Genomic DNA, 25086 nt, shown 5'->3' on the forward strand with positions numbered 1-25086 from the left:
CAGAGAACTTCCTGACAACCTTTTTCAGCCATCTATTGGTAACGTTGCATTGCTGCTAATTACATCCTAATCAGGACATTTGTGGAGGGAGCCCTAATCCAACACTCTCATTATAAAACAGTCTTTAGGTGGACTCATCTCATCTCAAGGGGTTATCGATCATATTTATTTGCCATTCTTTGACTTAAAAGTAAAATTTTACAAAAATTATAAATCATACTTGCACTGTTTCCCTGGACACATTATACTGTACTAGAAATGGCTGTATTATTATATATATTTTGTGCTGAACTTAGGAAACAGTGTATGTTAGACATGGTGGGCAGAGAACCCAAATACAGTTCTACTATTGCTACCAGCTAAGTTATATGAGCAAATTATAAAACATTGCATTAAACAGAGTTACTAAAGCTCACCGTGGAGTTTCTCAGAGGTAATCAGTACATGGGTGAATAACTATAAATGTCCATGTGTCAATAAGGTCTGCAATCCTTAAAAAAAAAAACAGTACTGCATAAGTGTTTCCAAAATACTATTAAAGCAGCAAATGGTATTGAATCATGACCCCAATTCAAATAGTATTTATTTATTGATTTTAGCATTTTTTTTAGGTTTCTCTTTATAGAATAACTAAAGAAAATATATTTTAATGATTATAAAAATGGAAGAAAACTACTTAGATTAAGAGTATATTTTATATGTAAACTATATTTCATAAATCCATTAATAACTTTGTTAGTTAAGTGTTGCAATTAATTTGGATCATACAGGGGAAGTAATGAGAAGATAGCAAGTAACTGCCAAGATCCTTTTCACCTAACTATCATCTGTGCTGCATTAATGTGATCTATTTTATGGTTTGGTATGTTCTGGTAATAAAATGTAACAAATTTGCTTTTGTTCTTTGTTTTGTGATATTCTTGTGTGTATGTTTATTTTTCCTTTTGCATCTGTCTGTAGCCAAAGGCCTGTTGTATTGTAATATCAATAAAATATAATCTTTCAAAAATATTGTCTTTAAAAGTGACTGAAAGCATTAAAAGCAAAAGAATTGTAAGCTATGAACAAATGAAAACATGTAAATTATTTAGGACCTCACTTTGATATGAAACAGTCTGCAAAACTTTAATCAATTACCAGCACACTGGTGCTAACTTAGGGCCTGATTCGGAGCCGCTCGTTCGCTCCGAGTGATGTTCGCACCACTGCGCATGTGTATGGGTTGTAATACGCATGCGCAAACCAGTTATTACGGTCGGAAATTGTGTGCTCGCAAAATAGCGAATGCCTGCTAATTTGAGTGACAGAATGAGGCGTTTGTGGGTGGTAACAGGGGAAGGTGCTTGAAAACGGGGAGTGGAGATCCGAACGCAGGCGTGCCAAACTGTCAAAACGGGCATTTTAAGGGTGTGCATAATTAACAAAGCAGCGTCATCGACCACGTCACTTGGTTGTCTTTTAGCCTGAACTGCTCGCATGATTGCGGTAGGAAAATGCTACCACAAGCACTGCGAGAAGTTCATACGCCTTTCGATGTACTCGATTAATCTAATAAATAGCGGAGATGACATAGAATGCGAGCGGCCAGGGGGCGTTTTTTAAAAAATAGCGAGCGCATGTTTCGTTCACTTGTTCAGACATAGAGGCGTCAACAGACCGCAAAGAGCGAGCGCTCTATTTAAATATCCGGCCCCTTTTTCTGAACGAGCGAGTGCAAATAGCGTCCGGCTCTGAATCAGGCCCTTAAGCTACAATGTGACTTGAATATGTTTAAAACTCTAAGGCCCCTATTTATCAAACTTTTTTTTACTAAAGTAGTGTGAAAAAAATTAGTTTTCACACCTTTTTCATATATTCGTTTCACTGATTTTTTGTGAAAAATCTACTCCAAGCCCTTTAATTCAAATTTGTTTAGTGAGCAGATCACATCTCCCATACTTGTAATGGGAAATGCAATCTGCTTGAAATGCACTGAATTGGAATTGTGAAAAAATACTGGGTGGAAGCCTAAACCTTACTCTAACCCCCCTTACCAAGTGCCTAAACCTAACCTCCCCCTCCCCACACCCTAAACCTAAGGCCCCCCCACCCCAGGGCCTAAACCTAACCTCCCCCCTAGTGCCCAAACCTAACCTCCCCCTCCCCTAACACTCCCTCCCTGATACCTAACCATAACCTTCCCCCTAATGCCTAACCCTAACCCCGCTAGCTAACGCTATTCTCCCAATAACACCCTGATACTTACCTTCGGGATGCCGATGGTCGATATACTAGTGCCGGGATTCTGACCTGTCAGGATTTCGGCACCGGTATTTGGACCGTCGTCATCCCGCACACCGGGATGCTGACTACATCCCATAATAACGCCATCTGGTGATGGCGTTAAACAGAGTTTCCCATGATTCTCTGACTCCTGTTCTGCTCCGACAGGCAGAGCAGAGCTGGGAATCAGCCTTATGTGATCAGCTTTGTGGTCCAAATATAGCACAAGCTGATCACTGTAAAAAAATAAAAATAAATAAATAATAATAAAAAAATTAAATAACTGCAGCAGGGGGGTCTGATGATCGGTGAGCTCTCTCCTCCGGTCAGCTGGTCACCGGGCTCCTGTACTGTGACCCCTGTCAACTGTGCTGTAAACCAGAATCTCAGTTTACAGCACACACCAGATGACCGAGGTCACAGACCAGGAGCCTGAAGACAAGCTGACCAGAGGAGAGAGCTCACTGGATCACCAAGGTAAGTGTTAACTCAGTGGGGGAGAGGGAAGGGTTGTAGCAGTAGATGGCAGCGACGTATGGGTAGACACCTTGAGAAGTATGCATAGAGGATTTGCAGGGACAGAGCTTTATCTAAAGCTCTGTCCCTGCATGGGGACATTAATATACCCAAGTGATATTTCTTAAGTCACAATGCAAATTTAGTCAAAAATATCACATTACAATCGCACTTTAAATGCAGATTATAGTAAATAAGGGTCCAAGTAATCAATGTTTACAAAAAGTTGATAAAAACTCAATCTTGTCACTCTAAAGGTGCATACACACAACGATTTTTTAAACGATTATCGTTAACGATATAGTTTATCGTTCAATCATTGAAAAAATTGTTCACTTTCTAAGTTAAAACGATGAACGATTATCGTTCATGCGCATTCACGTTTGTAGTTTGTAGCTTGCAGTTCAGTCAGACTGACCAACTCAACGATATTCATTAAGGGAAAAATCGTTTGTAGTTCAAAAAATCGTTCATTACACTTTAAAAAATCAGACAGATAATCTGACAGAAAATCATTCAGAAAATCGTTGGTAACAAAATCGTTGTGTGTATGCACCTTAAGCAATATGCATATCTGTTATTTCAGGCACATCACCATGAAGAATACTACACAACAGAAATTTCCAAAATCTACATTTTCCCCACTGAATACAAGTGATCTATAGTATTTATGTTAAACAGTGACAGTAAAAATATTTACTTAGTAGTAACTAGTCATCCAAATTACTTGCTTATACAGTATATGAATGTCTCTTAATTAGTAGTTAAAACATTGATCTACATCAGTAATCTCCTTCTCTTACATTGAAAGAACAAATATACCACCTCTATCCATTAAAATTAAAATTTAATTTATCTTAAAGCATTTGAAACTGCAATGGTTGTAATAACTAGGCATATGAATAAACATTTGCATTTCCTTTAATGAAAATATGACCTTTAAATTAATAGATTTCTTATGCAGTACGTTGTGTAAATAGAAAGAAAGTACATACAGAGGTGTTCAGAGAGATATTTTGGCCCAGCAAGTTACGTGCCCCATGGCTATAGGTTCCACAACAAATGTTTGGCATGAAGCACCAGCTAAATCACCGCAGTGGGCTGCATCTGTAGCTATTCTTTCATCATGCACAATGCAGGAGAGGTGTTATAGAATCTAATTAGTCCTTTTCACAGCTTCATGAAGAGATTTCATACTGATTAGGAGAGCCACATCCCACAGTTTATAAACAGGAGCATTCTGCTTTTAAATTGCTCCTTAGCTTCAGGGGACAAATAGCTAAGATGCTGTTCCTTAATATGGAGGAGGTCATCATGTGCCTCTTTTAATAGATCTGACCCCAGTTCTTCCTCTATTCGCTGTTTCCAGGCTCCCAGCTTTGGTCTTTCTTCAAAAATGGGTATTTCACTTGCAATTACCTGCAGAGTAGAGGGAAGCTTAGTCACTTACCCATCATTATTGTAATATACACGTTATACTGACTGTGAGTGTTAAAAATTCAGGATGTGATCTACCAATGTAGCTATATGCAATTGGTTGTTGTATTTGTATAACATTTAGATCAGAGGAAACTTCAGCATGAAATCACGAGCTGCATGACAACATTTCAGAATGCTCATGGACAGTGATATTGTACATGAAGATGCATGTTTACCAAGAGCACTTGGAATGTGTTTTGGACTTTTTGTCACATGTCTTTCTAATCAAAACACAGAAAAGCACCTACATAAAGCAGCATGTATTTCATCCCTGTGGCATACAAGCAGCAGTGCTAAATATGGATAAGAAAAACAGCACTCCTCTCATTGTCACCCCCTTACTGCCTGTCAGAATGAATCTTAAGCTGGCCATACACGCTACAATTATCGGGGCGATCCGCCTGATATCGGCGGATCGCCCCAATAATTGTAGCGTGTGGGGGGGCGACTGAGGGTTAAATATTGCTCAATCGGGCATGCTGGATTGTCCAGCATGCCCGTCTTATGCGATATTTACTGGTAAATGGTCGGCCGCATCGGGCAGTGTATGCCCAGCCGCGGCCGACAGACAGACATTTCCTGTGTTCCTTCCTACGGAAGGAACAGGGAAATGTCTCCACCCCCGGGGGCAGAGCGCGGATGTCAGGCTAATACACTGTGAGAGAAATCTCACAGTGTATTCCGGCGACATCTGCGGCTGGCAACCGGCCAGATAAAATGTCTGTCGGTCTGACAAACTTTTTATCTGGCCGTGTATGCCCAGCATAATATACACATAAACAGGATATATCTATCTTAGCAGAAATGTGTCTTTACAATCCAGCCAGTAGCCACTCCCATCCATTCTCCACTAATTTTCACAGCCAAACAGAAACTTGAGATTCATGTGTCTAGCAGTTACATACAGTATGAGTTAAGTGCTACACCCCTGCCAACTTGAATGTAAGAGAAGGCAAATGGTGATTTAGTTATTCACTGACGTCACTTGAGAACTCCTGGTTCTAAAGGAAATCTACAGCTTTAATGGGTTGTAGGGAAAGAAAATGCTAGATAGATTGTTAAAAGCCAGGTAACATTAATGCAACCAAGCCATAAAGTAAATGGTTACTTTTTATTAAAAACAAAGAAAAATCTCCCCATTGTTTCCCCAACAAGAAATTTTATAACTAGATAATAACTGAGAAAGTTGATCAGATTCAAACTAGGGGTGAGAGGGTTCGGATTTCTGAAATCCGAACCCCCCCGAGTCCCCCCGATCCGAGGCCGATCCGAGTCAGGCTCGACTTTTCCCGCCTGACTCGGATCTGAAATCGAGGCAAAATGTCATCATCCCGCCTTCCGGGTCTCGTGGGTTTTGGACTCTATATAAGGTACCCGCGTCGGCGCCATTTTCTCACTCGGCTGTGGACAGTGAAGAGGGAGGGTGGGAGTTAGGGCTGGCTGAGCTGTGTAGTGTAGTGTAGTGTTGTGCTGTGCTGCTGTTGTCCATAGGGGCTGTGTCCACTCCTCCAAAGTCCATAGGGGCTGGCTGGACTGTGTTGTGCAGTCAGTTGTCCATAGGGGCTGTGTCCACTCCAAAGTCCTTTGCAGTGTCCCAGTCCTGCTGTAGTGTTGTCCAGGGGGCACTCTGTCCATCAGGGGTGCTCCCCCCAAGTGCAAAAAAATAAATATTTTTTCTGTGTTTGTGAATTGTGTGCGCAGTAGCTGCACATGCATCAACAAAGTAGTGCCAAGCGTGCGCCTGTGTCCCATAAGTAAAGGGCCAGCTGGCTTGTCTGTTAAAGGGTGCTGTAACCCCCAAAGGGCACTCCAAACAAAATAAAAAAATATTTTCTGTGTTTGTGAATTGTGTGCACTGTGGCTGCACGTGCATCAACAAAGGAGCAGCGCCAAATGTGCGCCTGTGTCCCATAAGTAAAGGGCCGGCTGGCGTGTCCATTAAAGGGTGCTGTAACCCCCAAAGGGCACTCCAAACAAAATAAAAAAATATATTTTTTTGTGTTTGTGAATTGTGTGCGTGGTAGCCGCACGTGCATCAACAAAGTAGCGCCAAGCATGCGCCTGTGTCATAGGTAAAGGGCCGGCTGGCTTGACCATTAATGGGTGCTGTAACCAGAAAAGTGCTCTCCAAAAAAAATAAAAAAATATATTTTTTTGTGTTTGTGAATTGTGTGCACTGTGGCTGCACGTGCATCAACAAAGGAGCAGCGCCAAGCGTGCGCCTGTGTCCCATAAGTAAAGGGTCGGCTGGCTCATTTCTTAAAGGGTGGTGTAACCCACAAAGTGCACTAGTCTCCAACAAAAATAAAAAAATATTTTCTGTGTTTGTGTGCACCTTAGCCGCATGTATATATCAATATAACATAAATGGAGGACCAAACTTTCTCCGATAAAAATAAAATAGGGAAAGATCAAGAACTACTTCCTCCTAGTGCTGTTGCTGCTGCTGGGAGTTGTTCATCATCCCAGAGAGGAAGTAGGAACACCATTACTTTTACTAAACAATTGACCCTCCAACAGTCCTTAGCGAGGAGGATGAAGTACGACAGCAGTCATCCTGAAGAAAAACGTATAACTGAGGACTTAACTGCTATGTTGGTATTAGACGTGCGTCCGGTATCCACCATTAGTGCAGTGGGATTTAGACAATTGATGGATGTAGTGTGTCCCCGGTTCCAAATCCTGTCTAGATTCCACCTGCATCCTCAAAGCAGCAGCGACAAGTGTGCGTCTGTCTGTTAAAGGGTGGTGTAACCCTCAAAGTGCACTCCACAAACAATAAAAAAATTCTTTTTTTTTCTGTCTTTGTGAATTGTGTGGGCTGTAGCCGCACCTGCATCCTCAAAGCAGCAGCGACAAGCGTGCGTTTGTCTGTTAAAGGGTGGTGTAACCCTCAAAGTGCGCTCAAACAATAAAAAAATTTGACTTTTTTTTCCTGTCTTTGTGAATTGTGTGGGCTGTAGCCGCACCTGCATCCTCAAAGCAGCAGCGACAAGCGTGCGTCTGTCTTTTAATGGATTACATCGGTGACAGCATCCAAGCAGGCATGTCAGACAGTCCGTACATGTACTGGCAGGAAAAAGAGGCAATTTGGAGGCCCCTGTACAAACTGGCTCTGTTTTACCTGAGTTGCCCCCCCTCCAGTGTGTACTCCGAAAGAGTGTTTAGTGCAGCCGGGAACCTTGTCAGCGAAAGGCGTAGGAGGTTGCTTCCACAAAATGTGGAGAAGATGATGTTCATAAAAATGAATTATCAACTCTTCCAGGGAGACCAGCCTCCATAACGTACAGAGTGACCTGTTGTGGTGGATTCCAGTGGGGACGAATTAATACTCTGTTAGGATGAGGATGTACACAACACGGAAGAGGGTGAGGATCGGTGAATGAGGAGGATGAGGACGACATCTTGCCTCCATAGAGCCAGTTTGTGCAGGGACAGATTAATTGCCAGCTTGTTTGTGGGGGCCCAAATTAACCAATCATTTCAGCCACAGTCGTGTGGCAGACCCTGGCGCTTAAATGATTGGTTTGTTAAAGTGTGCATGTCCTGTTTATACAACATAAGGGTGGGTGGGAGGGCCCAAGGACAATTCCATCTTGCACCTCTTTTTTTTCTTTGCATTATGTACTGTTTGCGGCCTAGTTTTTCAAACTGCCATCCTGTCTGCCACTGCAGTGACACTCCTAGATGGGCCACGTGTTTGTGCCACCCACTTGTGTCGCTTTGCATAGTCATCCAGCTACCTCGGTGCAACGTTTTGGAAATAAAAACACTATTGTGAGGTGTGAGGTGTTCAGAATAGCATGGAAATGAGTGGAAATTAAGGTTATTGAGGTTAATAATAGCATAGGAGAAGAAAAACCCACAAATTCTGTGATTTTAGCTGTTTTTATGCTTTTTTTAAAAAAAATACAGATCCAAAACACAAAACCCAGAACCCAAAACACGGAAGGGTGGTTTTGGCAAATCCAATCCAGATCCAAAACACGAAGAAAGATCCAGATCCAAAACTAAAACACAAAACACGAAAAGTGGCCGGTGCACACCCCTAATTGAAACTGGTTTGACCGAGTTTTACAGTGTTTATACTCATTTGAGCCAGTAGTGTGCAAATCCTTTTACATTTTTTTCTTAAATATTTATATATATATGTGTACATATATATATATATATATATATATATATGCAAGGGGAGAAACTGAAGGGCACTCAGCAGGACTTGCACAGCCTATATGACTTGAATCAATTAACCAGGCAGAGCCAGATTGTATGCCAACGTTTCAGCAGATAAGTGCTTTTATCAAGACATGAATAAAAACAGAAATGCAGTGTAATATATAGCAGATCACTCACCCAAGTGTCCATCACCTCCACGATCTCCCCAGCAGCGGCTCATGCTGATGACGTCACAATCGGGGAACACCAGCGCGAGTGTAGGCCTGGGGGGCGTGGTCCAAACACCAAGTGCCATCACCATGACTACCTGATGCACAACACAAGGAATAGGCTCAATGAAACAATATAACAGAACTACAGCAGCGCACGATGCTGTAACACAGAGAACCAGGCTAATGTATACAATGTAAAGTAGAAAAAGTCATACCATGCCACAAAAATAATGCATGTGTGTGTAAACCTGTGTATATACATGCGCTGCACTGAAAGAGGCAAAACACTAATCCACTGACCTAGGTTTATAAAAAACACGAAAAAGAGAGATATTCATTTAAGCCAAAGGGATGTACTGTTTGCAGGATGTGAATCCATTTGGCTTCCTTTTGAAGCAAAATGCGACCTCTATCTCCACCTCTGGTGCATGGAGGCACCCAATCAATCATTTTATATCTCATACTAGATAAATTATGTAGATGCTGCAAAAAATGACATGCGACCGGCTGGTCACAACTTTTGCCCTCAAGGGCTGCCCTAATATTGGAGCGGTGCAATGCCATACGTTCCTTCAATTGTCGTGTGGTTTTCCCAACATAAAATAAACCACATGGGCATTTGATGTAGTACACGACAAATTTGCTAGAGCATGTTAATGCATATTTAATGGGAAATTTCTTGCCTGATCTAGGATGAATAAATATATCTCCTGTCTCCAGGAAACTACATGTCGTGCAGCCCATGCATTTGTAGTTGCCTGGCTTACGAGTCAAAAAGTGACTTTGCCGCTGGACTGCAACCTGACTGATGTCATTATGTACTACAGTATCACGAATATTTCTCCCTCTTTTAAATGAAGGTAAAATGGAGCAACCGCATAGAGATGGAATATGTTTGTCTGTAGCTACAATAGGCCAAATTGCTTTGGCTGTCTGCATGATAGATTTACTGTCATCCGAGTAGGTTTGAGACCAAACTATGTGTTTCTCCAATGTTTTAGCTGTAGTAGACACCAAAGCGTCTTTGCGACTAACTGCAAGTGCCCGGTCCCGGGCCTTGCTGAGCAGACTATGATGATAGCCTCTTGCAAGAAATTTAAACATCATTCTCTGGATTTGGATTTTAGCATCTGTGTGGTCGCTACAAATTCTGATAACCCTCAAGAATTGGGAAAACGGCAAGCCGTATTTTAGGGACTTAGGGTGTTCACTGCCACTTGCCAACAAAGTATTTCTGTCAGTTTCTTTATAAAACATCGATGTTTGAATAGTACCATCGAGTAACAAATTGATGGAAACATCCAAAAAATGGATAGTGGTGTAGCTACTCTCAGAGGTTAATTTGATGGGGCAATCCCGTATGTTACTATTATGAATCAACATTTGGAACTCATCTTGGCTGCCCTTCCATATCAGGAATATGTCATCAATGTAATGACAATAGCCATAAATTTTATGGGCTAAATCTGTATCAGAAAAGAAAAAATCTTCCTCAATTGCAAGCATGAAAATATTTGCAAAGCTCGAGGCTACACATGAACCCATGGTACACCCCGAGCATTGCAAATATATCTTATTATCAAAAACAAAATAATTCCGGGTCAGGGTCCATGTCAATAACTGAATAAAAAAGTCAATATGTGGACCCTTGTATTCCAATTGGCGTAGAATATATCTACGAACGGCTTCAATCCCCTGTTCCTGAGGGATGCTGGTGTACAAGCTGGAAACGTCTATAGTGCACATCAGATGTCTTCCTTGAAGGAGCGATAAAGCTTGTAGTCTTAAAATAAAAGATGTAGTATTCTTTAAGAAATTGGTCTCTTGCTGAATGAGGGGTAGTAAAAAATAATCCAAGTATTGTGAGATATTGTAAAAAAGTGAATCACGGGCTGCTATAATAGGCCTACCTGGCGGCAGTACGGCATTTTTGTGCAATTTTGGAATGGTGTACAGAACAGGAATTTTTGGAAATGGCTGTGTCAATGCTTCTTTGGTGTATTTATCAATGATGTTGTCTTGGACCGCCTGTGTAAGTAATAGATCTAACTCCTTTTGGAATCTATTAGTTGGGTCCTCTGATAGTACTTCATAAACCGCGGTGTCGTTGAGTAGCCTGTATACCTCCATTTTATAAGCTGTCAAATCCTGCACTACTACTCCACCACCTTTGTCCGCTGGACGAATGACTATGTCCCGATATGACCCCAGATCTTTAAGGGCCTGCTTCTCTGCATGGGACAAATTGGATCCATGGGACCGATCTGATTTAAAGTTCATAATCGTATTCTCCATGTAGTTGGTGAAACATTTGATGTTAGCATTAGATGAATAAGGGACGAAGGTGGATTTTTTATGTATTTTTTATGTATCGGACATAATCCCTTAGTTGGAATGGAGCTAGATCCAAAAAACTCCTTCAGTTTTACACGGCGATCGAACTTACTTAAATCAATCATATTTTGAAAGATGTCAAATTTTTGGGTGGGAACGAAAGTAAGTCCTTTGTTAAGTACAGCAAGCTCCATATGGGACAACTCTCGAGAAGACAGGTTAAAAACTACCGTCTCCGTTGGTAGATTTTTCTCTGCCTGCCTCACCCACTCACCTCCGCGCCTGGTGCAGGTTCTCTGGTGAGATCTAGAGTAGCTCTTGTAGCTACCCCTAAAGGGGGCCTGCTGCTGGAAGCGGCCTTGACTGAACCGGCACATTCTGTCTCGCTAGAGGATGCCGCAGTGCTAGATTGATCAGTCTCAAGGGGAAATCTCCTTGGTTTACGGAATCTTTGTCTGCGGTCACGATTATCACCGCTGTGATAGGCCCAACTGTATACATTTAATTCCGTATAATCTCTGAGCACAGTCTGATATTTCGATTTCTTGAACTGAACAAGATCTGCTCTGTATTTGTCTATTTGATTAATATCAACATACGGGATTGCCCGATCAAATTAACCTCTGAGAGTAGCTACACCATTATCCATTTTTTGGATGTTTCCATCAATTTGTTACTCGATGGTACTATTCAAACATCGATGTTTTATAAAGAAACTGTCAGAAATACTTTGTTGGCAAGTGACAGTCAACACCCTAAGTCCCTAAAATACGGCTTGCCGTTTTCCCAATTCTTGAGGGTTATCAGAATTTGTAGCGACTCCACAGATGCTAAAATCCAGATCCAGAGAATGATGTTTAAATTTCTTGCAAGAGGCTATCATCATAGTCTGCTCAGCAAGGCCCGGGACCAGGCACTTGCAGTTAGTCGCAAAGACGCTTTGGTGTCTACTACAGCTAAAACATTGGAGAAACACATAGTTTGGTCTCAAACCTACTCGGATGACAGTAAATCTATCATGCAGACAGCCAAAGCAATTTGGCCTATTGTAGCTACAGACAAACATATTCCATCTCTATGGGGTTGCTCCATTTTACCTTCATTTAAAAGAGGGAGAAATATTCGTTTTCCCAAATCTTGAGGGTTATCAGAATTTGTAGCGACCCCACAGATGCTAAAATCCAGATCCAGAGAATGATGTTTAAATTTCTTGCAAGAGGCTATCATCATAGTCTGCTCAGCAAGTTAATCGCAAAGACGCTTTGGTGTCTGCTACAGCTAAAACATTGGAGAAACACATAGTTTGGTCTCAAGGCAGGCAAAGAAAAATCTACCAACGGAGATGGTAGTTTTTAACCTGTCTTCTCGAGAGTTGTCCCATACGGAGCTTGCTGTACTTAACAAAGGACTTACTTTCGTTCCCACCCAAAAATTTGACATCATTCAAAATATGATTGATTTAAGTAAGTTCGATCGCCGTGTAAAACTGAAGGAGTTTTTTGGATCTAGCTCCATTCCAACTAAGGGATTATGTCCGATACATAAAAAATCCACCTTCGTCCCTTATTCATCTAATGCTAACATCAAATGTTTCACCAACTACATGGAGAATACGATTATGAACTTTAAATCAGATCGGTCCCATGGATCCAATTTGTCCCATGCTCCCATGGATCCAATTTGTCCCATGCAGAGAAGCAGGCCCTTAAAGATCTGGGGTCATATCGGGACATAGTCATTCGTCCAGCGGACGAAGGTGGTGGAGTAGTAGTGCAGGATTTGACAGCTTATAAAATGGAGGTATACAGGCAACTCAACGACACCGCGATTTATGAAGTACTATCAGAGGACCCAACTAATAGATTCCAAAAGGAGTTAGATCTATTACTTACACAGGCGGTCCAAGACAACATCATTGATAAATACACCAAAGAAACATTGAGACAGCCATTTCCAAAAATTCCTGTTCTGTACACCATTCCAAAATTGCACAAAAATTCCGTACTGCCACCAGGTAGGCCTATTATAGCAGCCCGTGATTCACTTTTTTACAATATCTCACAATACTTGGATTATTTTTTACAACCCCTCATTCAGCAAGAGACCAATTTCTTAAAGGATACTACATCTTTTATTTTAAGACTACAAGCTTTATCGCCCCTTCAAGGAAGACATCTGATGTGCACTATAGATGTTTCCAGCTTGTACACCAGCATCCCTCAGGAGCAGGGGATTGAAGCCGTTCGTAGATATATTCTACGCCAATTGGAATACAAGGGACCACAAATTGACTTTTTTATTCAGTTATTGACATGGACCATGGGTTCATGTGTAGCCCCTAGCTTTGCAAATATTTTCATGCTTGCAATTGAGGAAGATTTTTTCTTTTCTGATACAGATTTAGCCCATAAAATTTATGGCTATTGTCATTACATTGATGACATATTCCTGATATGGAAGGGCAGCCAAGATGAGTTCCAAATGCTGATTCATAATAGCAACATACGGGATTGCCCCATCAAATTAACCTCTGAGAGTAGCTACACCACTATCCATTTTTTGGATGTTTCCATCAATTTGTTACTCGATGGTACTATTCAAACATCGATGTTTTATAAAGAAACTGACAGAAATACTTTGTTGGCAAGTGGCAGTGAACACCCTAAGTCCCTAAAATACGGCTTGCCGTTTTCCCAATTCTTGAGGGTTATCAGAATTTGTAGCGACCACACAGATGCTAAAATCCAAATCCAGAGAATGATGTTTAAATTTCTTGCAAGAGGCTATCATCATAGTCTGCTCAGCAAGGCCCGGGACCGGGCACTTGCAGTTAGTCGCAAAGACGCTTTGGTGTCTACTACAGCTAAAACATTGGAGAAACACATAGTTTGGTCTCAAACCTACTCGGATGACAGTAAATCTATCATGCAGACAGCCAAAGCAATTTGGCCTATTGTAGCTACAGACAAACATATTCCATCTCTATGCGGTTGCTCCATTTTACCTTCATTTAAAAGAGGGAGAAATATTCGTGATACTGTAGTACATAATGACATCAGTCAGGTTGCAGTCCAGCGGCAAAGTCACTTTTTGACTCGTAAGCCAGGCAACTACAAATGCATGGGCTGCACGACATGTAGTTTCCTGGAGACAGGAGATATATTTATTCATCCTAGATCAGGCAAGAAATTTCCCATTAAATATGCATTAACATGCTCTAGCAAATTTGTCGTGTACTACATCAAATGCCCATGTGGTTTATTTTATGTTGGGACAACCACACGACAATTGAAGGAACGTATGGCATTGCATCGCTCCAATATTAGGGCAGCCCTTGAGGGCAAAAGTTGTGACCAGCCGGTCGCATGTCATTTTTTGCAGCATCAACATAATTTATCTAGTATGAGATATAAAATGATTGATTGGGTGCCCCCATGCACCAGAGGTGGAGAAAGAGGTCGTATTTTGCTTCAAAAGGAAGCCAAATGGATTCACATCCTGCAAACAGTACATCCCTTTGGCTTAAATGAATATCTCTCTTTTTCGTGTTTTTTATAAACCTAGGTCAGTGGATTAGTGTTTTGCCTCTTTCAGTGCAGCGCATGTATATACACAGGTTTACACACACATGCATTATTTTTGTGGCATGGTGTGACTTTTTCTACTTTAAATTGTATACATTAGCCTGGTTCTCTGTGTTACAGCATCGCGCGCTGCCGTAGTTCTGTTATATTGTTTCATTGAGCCTATTCCTTGTGTTGTGCATCAGGTAGTCATGGTGATGGCACTTGGTGTTTGGACCACGCCCCCCAGGCCTACACTCGCGCTGGTGTTCCCCGATTGTGACGTCATCAGCATGAGCCGCTGCTGGGGAGATCGTGGAGGTGATGGACACTTGGGTGAGTGATCTGCTATATATTACACTGCATTTCTGTTTTTATTCATGTCTTGATAAAAGCACTTATCTGCTGAAACGTTGGCATACAATCTGGCTCTGTCTGGTTAATTGATTCAAGTCGTATAGGCTGTGCAAGTCCTGCTGAGTGCTCTTCAGTTTCTCCCCTTGCATATTCTGCCTCCTGGTTTGTTGTGGCACCAGGGCAGTACATAGATTTTTTGGAGAGTGCCGGACTTCTGTGTTTTATATATATATATATATATATATATATATATATTAATATAATTGGTATATCTTGAACAAGTTCGACGACTTCCAAATGAGAAACTGCAAGTTCGAATCGGGGTCCATAGCCAATTTTGGGGCCATTTATCCAGTGATCACAGTTTGTACAAGTTTGAACTTTGAAAACTACAAGTGTTTGTACTGTATTATAACATTGTCATTGCTGGTACCCACTTACCTTGGGACGCCAGGAGGGAATCAGTGCTATTCATAATTAGGTTTTCTTTTTTTGTTCTCCTTTCTTTTTTTTTTTTCACTGACAGGAAAAATAGCTCAAACAGCATGTGGGATGAGTAATCTCGGTTTTGCAAAATGTATGTCTTTCAGTTACTACAAAGTGGTAAACAGCCACACAGTTTGGCAAAATACAGTACATAGGGCAGGTTGTATACCTTACATGTATAAAAATAGTTATTTGTTTAAAATCGTGTTTGAATGTGCGGTTTGGCCTTCAGTAAGTTGCTAATTTTACAAACCATACAGGAAAATATAGGGTTTAATCAATCCACAAGTAATGCTGGGCATACACTGTACAATTATCTGTCAGATATCAGTACAATCTGGCTGGTTGGAATGAAAATCTGGTGATGTATGTGAGCCAATGGCAATCGTCCATTCACTCACAAACATTGTAAAAGAGACGAAAATGGTCGTTCAGACAAATTGGTTAAAACACACAAATGTAACCAACTTGAACAATTGTTTTTTGTCCTTTTTCCAGTGTTTAAAACCATATGATCGACTGTCATTTGCTCCCTTACATTACCAGGTTTTCATTCCAACCAGCCAGATTGGACAGATATCTGACAGATAAGTGTATAGTGTATGTCCAGCATTAGTAAAATCACCATATACCGTATATACTCGAGTATAAGTCGACCCGAATATAAGCCGAGGTACCTACTTTTACCCTAAAAAACTGGGAAAACTTACTGACTCGAGTATAAGCCTAGTGTGGGAAATGGCAGCAGCTGGTAGTGCCCCCAGTAGTAATTCCCCCTGGTTGTGCCCCCAGTAGTAATCCCTCCTGGTAGTGCCCCCAGTGGTAATCCCCCCTTTCAGTGCCTCCAGTAGTAATCCCCCCCTGGTAGTACCCCCAGTAGTAATCCCCCCTTTTAGTGCCCCCTGTAGTAATCCCCCACTGGTAGTTCCCCCTGTAGTAATCCTCCCCTGGTAGTTCCCCCAGTGGTAATCCCCCCTTTTAGTGCCCCCTGTAGTAATCCCCCCTTTTAGTGCCCCCTGTAGTAATCCCCCCTGTAGTAATCCCCCCCTGGTAGTGCCCCCTGTAGTAATCCCCCCCTTGTAGTTCCCCCAGTGGTAATCCCCCCTTTTAGTGCCCCCTGTAGTAATAGCCCCCTGATAATGCCCCTTGGTAGTGCCCCCTGTAGTAATCACCCCCTGGTAGTGCCCCCTGATAATGCCCCCTGATAGTGCCCCCTGTAGTCATCGCCCCCTGGTAGTGCCCCCTGTAGTCCCCCCCCCCTAGTAGAGAGAGACGTGAAAAGAATAAAAAAAAAATAAACACTTACCTTAAACTCCCGCTCCTGGTCCCGCCGCTGTCCGCTCCTCCAGCCGCTTTGCATGGGAGAGACGTCGTCATGATGACGTGTCTCCCATCACCCACTGCGGGAGCCGGAAGATGGCTCCCGCAGTGGGAGCAGCAGCAGCCACTGAGAGTCTGACAGACTCTCAGCGGCTGCTGATTACACCAAACACGCAGCTGCCGGCTCCGGCGGCTGTGTGTTTGGCAGTGTGTAGCGCTGACCGAACTCCGTCCGGTCAGCGCTACACTTGACTCGAGTATAAGCCGAGGGGGTACTTTTTCAGCACATTTTTTGTGCTGAAAAACTCGGCTTATACTCGAGTATATACGGTATGTATTTTATGAAGGGGCTGAAGAAACTCTGGTTACTCTCTATCTCGGAAGGAAGGAATGTACTGTATACCAGTACTTGGGAAGGGAGCTGCTCTCTAGACATGAAAAATAAACCTCGATTGTATGTTAATCTGAAACTACTGTAACAATGTCTATCATTGTTACAGTTTAATCACATTCTTGACTGTTCATACTGTGGGCCATATTCAATTAGTTTTGCACCCGCCATTTTTCTGTGCATGCCAGACTTTTCGCCTACATGGCGTATTTTAGCTGCAGAAACTTATTGCTCGTGTCCCCGTGATTCGCCGTATTTAATTCCAAAAGACATGAAAACGCAACCCGGCGAATGCAAAACAGGCGAAAAGTGCTGTCAGAATTGGGGAAATCAGCCTGACACCCCCTAAAAGATGCACTAACATTGGGGATCATTGTACATGCCCCCGATTAGCCCTAATAAAGCTATTTGGGGTACTGAAGGTGTGTCAATATCTTCTAATTAGCGTTTTGCACAAGTGGTGAAGAATAGCATTAAGCAGTTTTTTTCTGGGAAAATAAGTAGTTCCGTCAAATTTGCGGTACTTCAAAATGTGTGCAAGCATGGTTAAAAGTCGCTAAAGTAAAGTTTTAAAAAACGTAAAAAATGCACCTTCACCATGCATCTGCAATAAAAAAAAACCACCTCACCCATACTTGCAGACCCCCTCACAAAAAGTCTATTTCGCTACTTTTAAGTTTGAGCCCCCATTTTCAGAGTGTTTTTTTGGGGTGTTTCTCACTTTTTTAAGTTTTTTTTTTTTATACACAGTTATTCTTTGGGGGGCTGTCCCAAGGGTGCTGAGTGGTTTCCCCACCCTTGCACCCCAAAATAGCGATTTTACATTTTCTTTTCGACACCAATTCATAGGCTAATCTTTTTCGCCTATTACACTGCATTGCATTTTCGCGTACGCAAAAAGTGTTTGCAATTGAATACGGAGAGAAGTTTCCGCCTGGTGAAAAGTCGTAATCAGCTTAATTTTTCACGGATTCTGACTTTTCGACGCTAATTGAAAACCGGCCTGTATCTCTTAAACTTATGAATTGCATTAACAAGTGTGGTTCCATATTGTCTTTTGCTACAGAACTGCAATTTCTATGTTTACTAAATATGCTCTTATTCATTGTTTTCACAATCATTTTCAAACTTTTATGGTTCATTAGTAGCTTCAACACTCCTTTATGTATGTAGTTATTATCCCGGTTGTCGGGATGTCGGCATTCAGAATGCCGGCGCCGGAAACCCAACATGGGTCAGAACCCTGGCTCCAGCATCCTGACAGTAAGAATTGGGGTTAGGGGGAGAGTTAGATATCTTAAATATCTGCCAATTTCATTGACACTGCAAATTTTCTGTGGTAAAAATAGACTACTCACAACTGCAATGGAGAAAATGTCACATCAGAGAATACTTGGGTCTGTGCTCCAACAGATAAAAATGTTTTATGTAGCATTTACACATGAAACATAATAACTATGCCATATACAGTGTTTTCAATAATGGATTTGGAATCTTGAAATAAAATAAAGTCACCGCTTGCACACCCTTGTGCTTACATCACTTCTGAGGCTGACCTCACCCATTTTACTTCAATTCCAAGCATTTCTTTTTACCGATATCCATTAGCAAAAAAGAAACAGCCCCGATTGTCAAACTATACTTTTTGGGACACATTACATTCTAGCAAAGACTAGATTAATATTAAAACTGCAATGGGATTTTACCTGCATGATGTCCACAATAGCCACAAGGTCTGCCAATGAGATTTCATCACCAGCAAGAAAAGGTCTGTTAGTCTCCAGAAGCGTCAAGATGGTGCTGTACTCAGCAAGAGCATAATCAAGTTTTTCTTGGGCTGGCTCGAGTCCCAGAATAGCTGGATTCATACACTGTCAGAGAAGAGAATCAGAAGGTTATTTCTGGCAGGTAGCTAGCTTCATTAGCCTATTTCTACCTAAACAAGGCTGATTTTTTAAAAATACATTGTGGGAGAGATGTACTAAGCTCTGGAAAGTGATAAAGTGGAGAGTGATAAACGGCCAGCCACTCAGCTCCTAACTGTCATGTTACAGGCTGTGTTTGAAAATGACAGCTGATTGGTTGGTTGTTCTCCAATTTATCACTTTCCGGAGCATAATACATTTGCCCCACAGTTTGAATGATGCATTGAGTCTGCAGTGATACCTGCATATTCGTTCATGTAAAAGGTAAAATTAAGAAACAATATTACTAATGGTATATTTTCATTCAACATATACAACATTTATAAATGTATTAGGAAATATCTAGCTACACGCTTATAACCACTTAACTCCCACACTCCCTCTACCAAACGCCATGTATCTTGACTCCTCCCCATCTCTGGGGACAAGGACTACACTTTTCTTTCACTTTTGTTCCCTCTCACCTTCTATGCATTCTCATCCCGGTGCCTGTCTGCACTTAGCCCTCTTCATCTTGTTCTTCTTCTCCAACCAAATCTTCCACTACCCATTGGATTATAAACACTAACAAGGTCTAACAAGGTTTTCCTGTTCAGTCCCATCTCATTGATCTGTTCATCTTTGTGGCATGTCTCTTGCATGTTCTGTACAACACTTGTTTGTTATACACCTTGCCTATTACATTTTCTGTATGATATCATGCTTACATTTTTTTTTTTACTCTTCTTGCATTTATGTTTCTTAAATGTACTATATTTTGCATTTGCTTGTTTGGTCCTGTGCCTATTGTACAGCGCTGAGGAATGTTGTCACACCATACAAATAAATACTACTACTACTACTACTACTACTACTACTACTACTACTACTACTACTACTACTACTTTTAAAATCACCAGTTGAATGAGCTTGCATACCTTAATGTAACCTTACAGTGTTAAACTTTATGTGACATTAATATACTAACATTTTAACTATGTGATACCATTGGCGCAAGTTACTCCTTTTCAACCATACACCTTCATAAAACAGACAGTTCTTTACCCTGCCAAGTTGACACATGTTTCTTACAACTTACTGGGAATGACAGACATTCTGTTGATCATATAAAGGAGAAGCAAATTGTGAGCTTTACCTCCAGGAATATAAGAAATTTATATCAGTATCTGTGTTTGCAGACAACCAAGCGTAGTAAGGAATTTGCTAAATCATCAGTATGAAAGACAAAGAATGTTTTTACTAGACAATTTCAGAATTATTAATATTGCAAACAGCACAAATGTTATACTACTCTTAGTAGAAATAATCTAATTTTCAATCATTATCTTAATTTACTAAGACAGGTTGATCATCTTACTGCATTACTTCCAACTAGAGCTGAACGGGTTCAGATCTCCGAGATCCGAACCCTCCAGAACTTAGGGGATCCGTTTCAGATCCAAGTTGACTTGGATTTTTCCGCCTGACTCGGATCTGAAAACGAGGCAAAACATCATCATCTTGCTGTCGAATTCTCGCGGGTTTTGGATTCTATAAAGGCCCCGCGATCGCCACCAATTTTTCATTCCGGCTGTGGAGATTGAAGAGGGAGGGAGCTGGGAACTGTGCTGAGGTATCTGGGAGCTGGGCTGTTCTGTTCTGCTTTGCATAGGGGCTGGCTACTGTTGTGTCAGGGGCTGGCTGCTTATGTCCATATGTGCATAGGGGCTGACTAGGCTAATGTGGTGTCAGGGGCTGGTAGCTTATGTCCATAAGGGGTGGGGCTGGCTGTTGTCCATATAATGGGGCTGACTTGCTGTTGTCCTGTCCACTCCATAGGGGCTGGCTGTTGTCCATAATATCTATATATACTGGGGCTGGCTGGCTGTTGTCCTGTCCACTCCATAGGGGCTGGCTGTTGTCTATAGGGGCTGGCTGTGCTGCTGTGTTGTAAAGGGGGTGCTCTGTCCATCAGGGGTGCGAGTAATCCCCAGTGTGAAAAAAATAAAGTATTTTATTTTTATTTCTGTGTGTGTGTGCGCGCCTGTTAGCCACACTTATCAGCAACGTAGGTGCCCAGGGGTGTTGTGCTATCTGTGTCTCATTTATCAAGTGGCTGCTGCCTCGTTCAGGGGTGCTCTTCACCCCCAGTGTGAAAAAAACTAAATAATTTTTTTGTATGTGCTTGTTAGCCTGCCACACCACCAGTGTTAAAATAAAAACATTTTTTTGTGTGTACCCCACCAGTGTAAAAATAAAAACAATTTTTTGCTATGTGCGTGTTAGCCTGCCACACCACCAGTGTGAAACTAAAAACTATTTTTTGTGTGTGCGTGATAGCCTGCCACACCACCAGTGTGAAACTAAAAACTATTTTTTGTGTGTGCGTGATAGCCTGCCACACCACCACTGTGAATATTTAAAAAAAATTGTGTGTGAACCACACCACCAGTGAGAAAACAAAAACAATTTTTTGTATGTGCATAATTGCATATTAGCCACACCACCAGTGAGAAAATAAAAACAATTTTGTGTGTGTGTGTTAGCCACACCACCAGTGAAAAAATAAAAATAATTTTGTGTGTTCATGTGGCTGTTAGCCAAACCACCAGTGAGAAAATAAAAACAATTTTTTGTGTGTGCGTAATTGCGTATTAGCCACACCACCAGTAAGAAAATAAAAACAATTTTTTGTGTGTGTGGTTGGTTGTGTGCATTAGCTGTGCTATAATTGCTTGGTGACACTGCTGTAAGACCGCAGTGAATATGTAGGACAGTCACATGACAGGAGAATAGGATCCACATACCAGTCTTGTTGCTGCTGGCAGCAATCATGATGACAATGCAAGGCTGTCAACGTCATCTATGAACGCCGATGTACCAACGCTAAAGTCAGACCAAAAAGTCAGGCAAAAAAATTCTACTTTTACCCTGTTAAAAATAAAAAAAAAATCTAAAGCTAAGTCAGCCATATGCCATTCACTACACGAAGTGGCAAGGAAAGGATAAGACCTTGGCCTTTATTTTTGACTGGTGCTTCTAGTTGTGATGATTTAAGCTCTTCTGCTTGTAGAAGAGGTACAAAAAAAATTCAATTATCTCCGAAAAGTCACAGATCCTCAAGGAGAGTCCAAGTGTGTCCGTGGTTGCCATGTGACCTTTCTAATACTTTACTTGAAGAGGATCCTACTTCCACCATGTGTGTGCCCTCTGCAATGTAGGGATGAGCAGCACAAGTCAACATGCTGACATAGAATTCGAGGATGCTTCTGTGGAATTGCATGAGGAGGATGTGGAGAATATTTATGTAGTTGGTGATAACAACAAGGATGATGAGGATGTTGATGATGATGAGGATGTTGATGAGGATGTTGTGCCAAGGATGTTTGTGCAAAAACTGTAAATCACAATCAGGCAACAGTTGTTGCCCGTGGTAGGAAAAATCCCATTGTTGGCATGCCTGGGCAAAGGACCAAAAAAATCCACATCTCACGTGTTGAATCATTTCCACCCAAATCTGGACAACCTTTGCCAAGCCATTTGTAACTGTGGCCATGTAACAGTGAGTAGAGGTAAGTGAGTAGAGGTAAGGACTTTAACCATCTTGGAACCTCTTCCCTGTTACATCACTTGCAGTGCATTTATCAAATTGGAAAGGGTATTGAAACTTTGGGGACAAAAAAACAAACAGCAATCAGTCCAGTGTCACCAAGCTTCTCCCTTCTATCTGGATCCAAGCACCTGCAATATCCACCACCAACACCTGCATCATCATCAACATCCTCACTCGTGATTGGAAGTAGTCCTGCAGCCAATATCATAAGGACTGACTCCTCTCCTATCCATTGTTCCTTAGAAGGATCCTTGAGTGTTACGCCTGCTGCTGCTGGTAGTATGAGTGGATCTTCATCCCAGAAGGGGACCAGGAAGAACACTACTTTTAGTAGTTCTAGAACTTCAACCAAACAATTGACTGTTACACAATCCTTTATTTGTGAAAACGTATGACGGCAAACACCCAGTTGCACAGCGGATTACTGATGCCATAACAGCTATGCTGGTATTAGAGGTGCATCCAGTATCCACCATTAGTGCAGTGAGTTTTACATAGGTAATGGAGGTTGTGTGTCCCCCTACCATGTCCCTTCAAGATTCCACTTCTCTAGAATAGCAATTCTCAATCTGTAAAAACAAACTTTTATTGATGTCCTCTGAAATGCCATTGTGCCCACTGTCCACTTAATCACAGATATGTGGACAAGTGGGACAGGGCAAACTAAAGATTACATGACTGTGACAGCCCACTAGGTAGGTGTATTGCCTTCAACAGTGCAAACAGCAGCAGCAGCTAACAAATGCCAGCTCATTCAGAGGCAGGCTACTCTGTGTATCACTGGTTTCAGTAAGAGGCAAGAGGAAATCATTGCAAAATGGCTTACCCCACTTGGACTCTCCTTGGGACTTGTGATTTCTGACAATGCCACCAATATTGTGAGAGCATTACATGTGGGCAAATTCAAACACATCCCATGTTTTGCTCACACAATGAATTTGGTGGTGCAACATTTTTTAAAAATGACAGGGGCGTGCAGGAGATGCTCTCAGTGGCCCGAAGATTTCTGGACATTTTCGACATTCAACAACAGCATGTCGAAGATTGCATGACCAGCAAGAACTGTTGAATTTGCCCTGCCATCAGCTGAAGCAAGAGGTAGTAACTAGGTGGAATTCTACCCTTTATATGCTTCAGCGGATGGAGGAGCAGAAAAAGGCCATCCAAGGCTACACTGAGGCCATTGACATAGGGAGAGGAGCGGGAATGCACCTTAGTCAAGCGCAGTCAAGAATAATTTCTGTGTTGTGCAAGGTTCTCAAACCCTTTAAACTTGCCACACGTGAAGTTAGTTCAGACACTGCCAGCTTGAGTCAGGTCATTCCCCTAATCAGACTTTTGCAAAAGCAGTTGGAGAAACTGAAGGATGAGCTGAAACAGAGCGATTCCGCTATGTATGTCGGACTTGTAGATCAAGCGCTTCATTTGCTTTGACAGGATCCAAGGGTTGTCAATCTCTTGAAATAAAATCACTATATTTTGGCGACCATACTTGATCCTAGGTTTAAGTCATACCTTGTGTCTTTCTTTACGACGGACATAAATCTGAAAAGATGCAAAGAGCTGGTGGTGAAAAAATTGTCAGCTCAAGTGGAACGTGACATGGCAGTATCTCCTCCTTCAGTTTGTACACCTGCCTACAATCAGTGACATGTCTACCGTGACTTTGTCTGATATGGTCACCATTCAGAGAATGGTGTATGACTATTTTAGGGACAGCATCCAAAAAGGCATGTCAGACAGTCCGTTTCACTACTGGAAAGAAAAAGAGGCAATTTGGAGTCCCTTACACAAACTGGCTTTGCTGTACTTAAGTTGCCCACACTCTAGTGTGTTGTATGAAAGAGTTTTCAGCGCAGCCGGGAACCTTGTCAGTGATCGTCGTAGGAGGTTACTTCCTCATGTGGAAAAGATGATGTTCATCAAAATAAATTACAAATTCCATGAGGAAGACCTTTACCAGCACTTAAGTCCAAAAAATACAGAAGCGTCTGTAATAGTGGATTCCAGCGAGGATGAATTCATATTGTGTGAAGAATAGGAGGATGCACACACTGATGGGGATGACGATGACCACATCTAATCTAATGTATTGTAAAGCCAGTTTGTGTATGGGATCATTGCCACCAATGTCCACTGCGCATTGGCAGCTTGTTTTGTGGGGGGTCCAAACAAACCAATAATTTCAGCCACAAGTAGCAGTCCCTGTCGCTGAAGTGATTGGTTTGATAAACAGTGAATGTCCTGTTTCATATGTACAACATAAGGGTGGGTTGGAGCAGGGGCTGGCTGGCAACTTTTAGCCTGGGGGGCAGGCACAAGTAAGTGGCCCGGTTTTTCCACCAGCACATTGAAATGGGGAAAGACACATGATAATAGCTTCTGTAGGTAAAGCTTGTCTAATGTGGGCGTACTTTAAATGGGATGTAGTTGCGGCCGCCAGTCACAATACTGACTTTTGAATGCTGGCAAA

The 25086-nt window shown here is 41.8% G+C and overlaps 1 protein-coding gene across 1 annotated transcript in view; it reads right to left on the reverse strand.

Moving 5' to 3' along the window:
- Positions 1–3565: 3565 nt before the first annotated feature.
- The window catches only part of LOC148526675 (glutathione S-transferase theta-1-like), a 48512-nt gene continuing 26991 nt past the window's right edge, over positions 3566–25086 (reverse strand). The window contains exons 4-5 of the mRNA XM_088470262.1: positions 18803–18967; positions 3566–4197 (exon numbers count right to left, since the gene is read on the reverse strand). Of these exons, the coding sequence (XP_088326388.1) occupies positions 3979–4197; positions 18803–18967 (384 nt within the window). The 3' untranslated portion in view covers positions 3566–3978. The remainder of the gene's footprint in view (positions 4198–18802; positions 18968–25086) is intronic.

The sequence above is a fragment of the Taudactylus pleione genome, unplaced genomic scaffold (assembly GCF_031769625.1).
Source record: "Taudactylus pleione unplaced genomic scaffold, aTauple2 ptg000095l, whole genome shotgun sequence".
Lineage (NCBI taxonomy): Eukaryota > Metazoa > Chordata > Amphibia > Anura > Myobatrachidae > Taudactylus > Taudactylus pleione.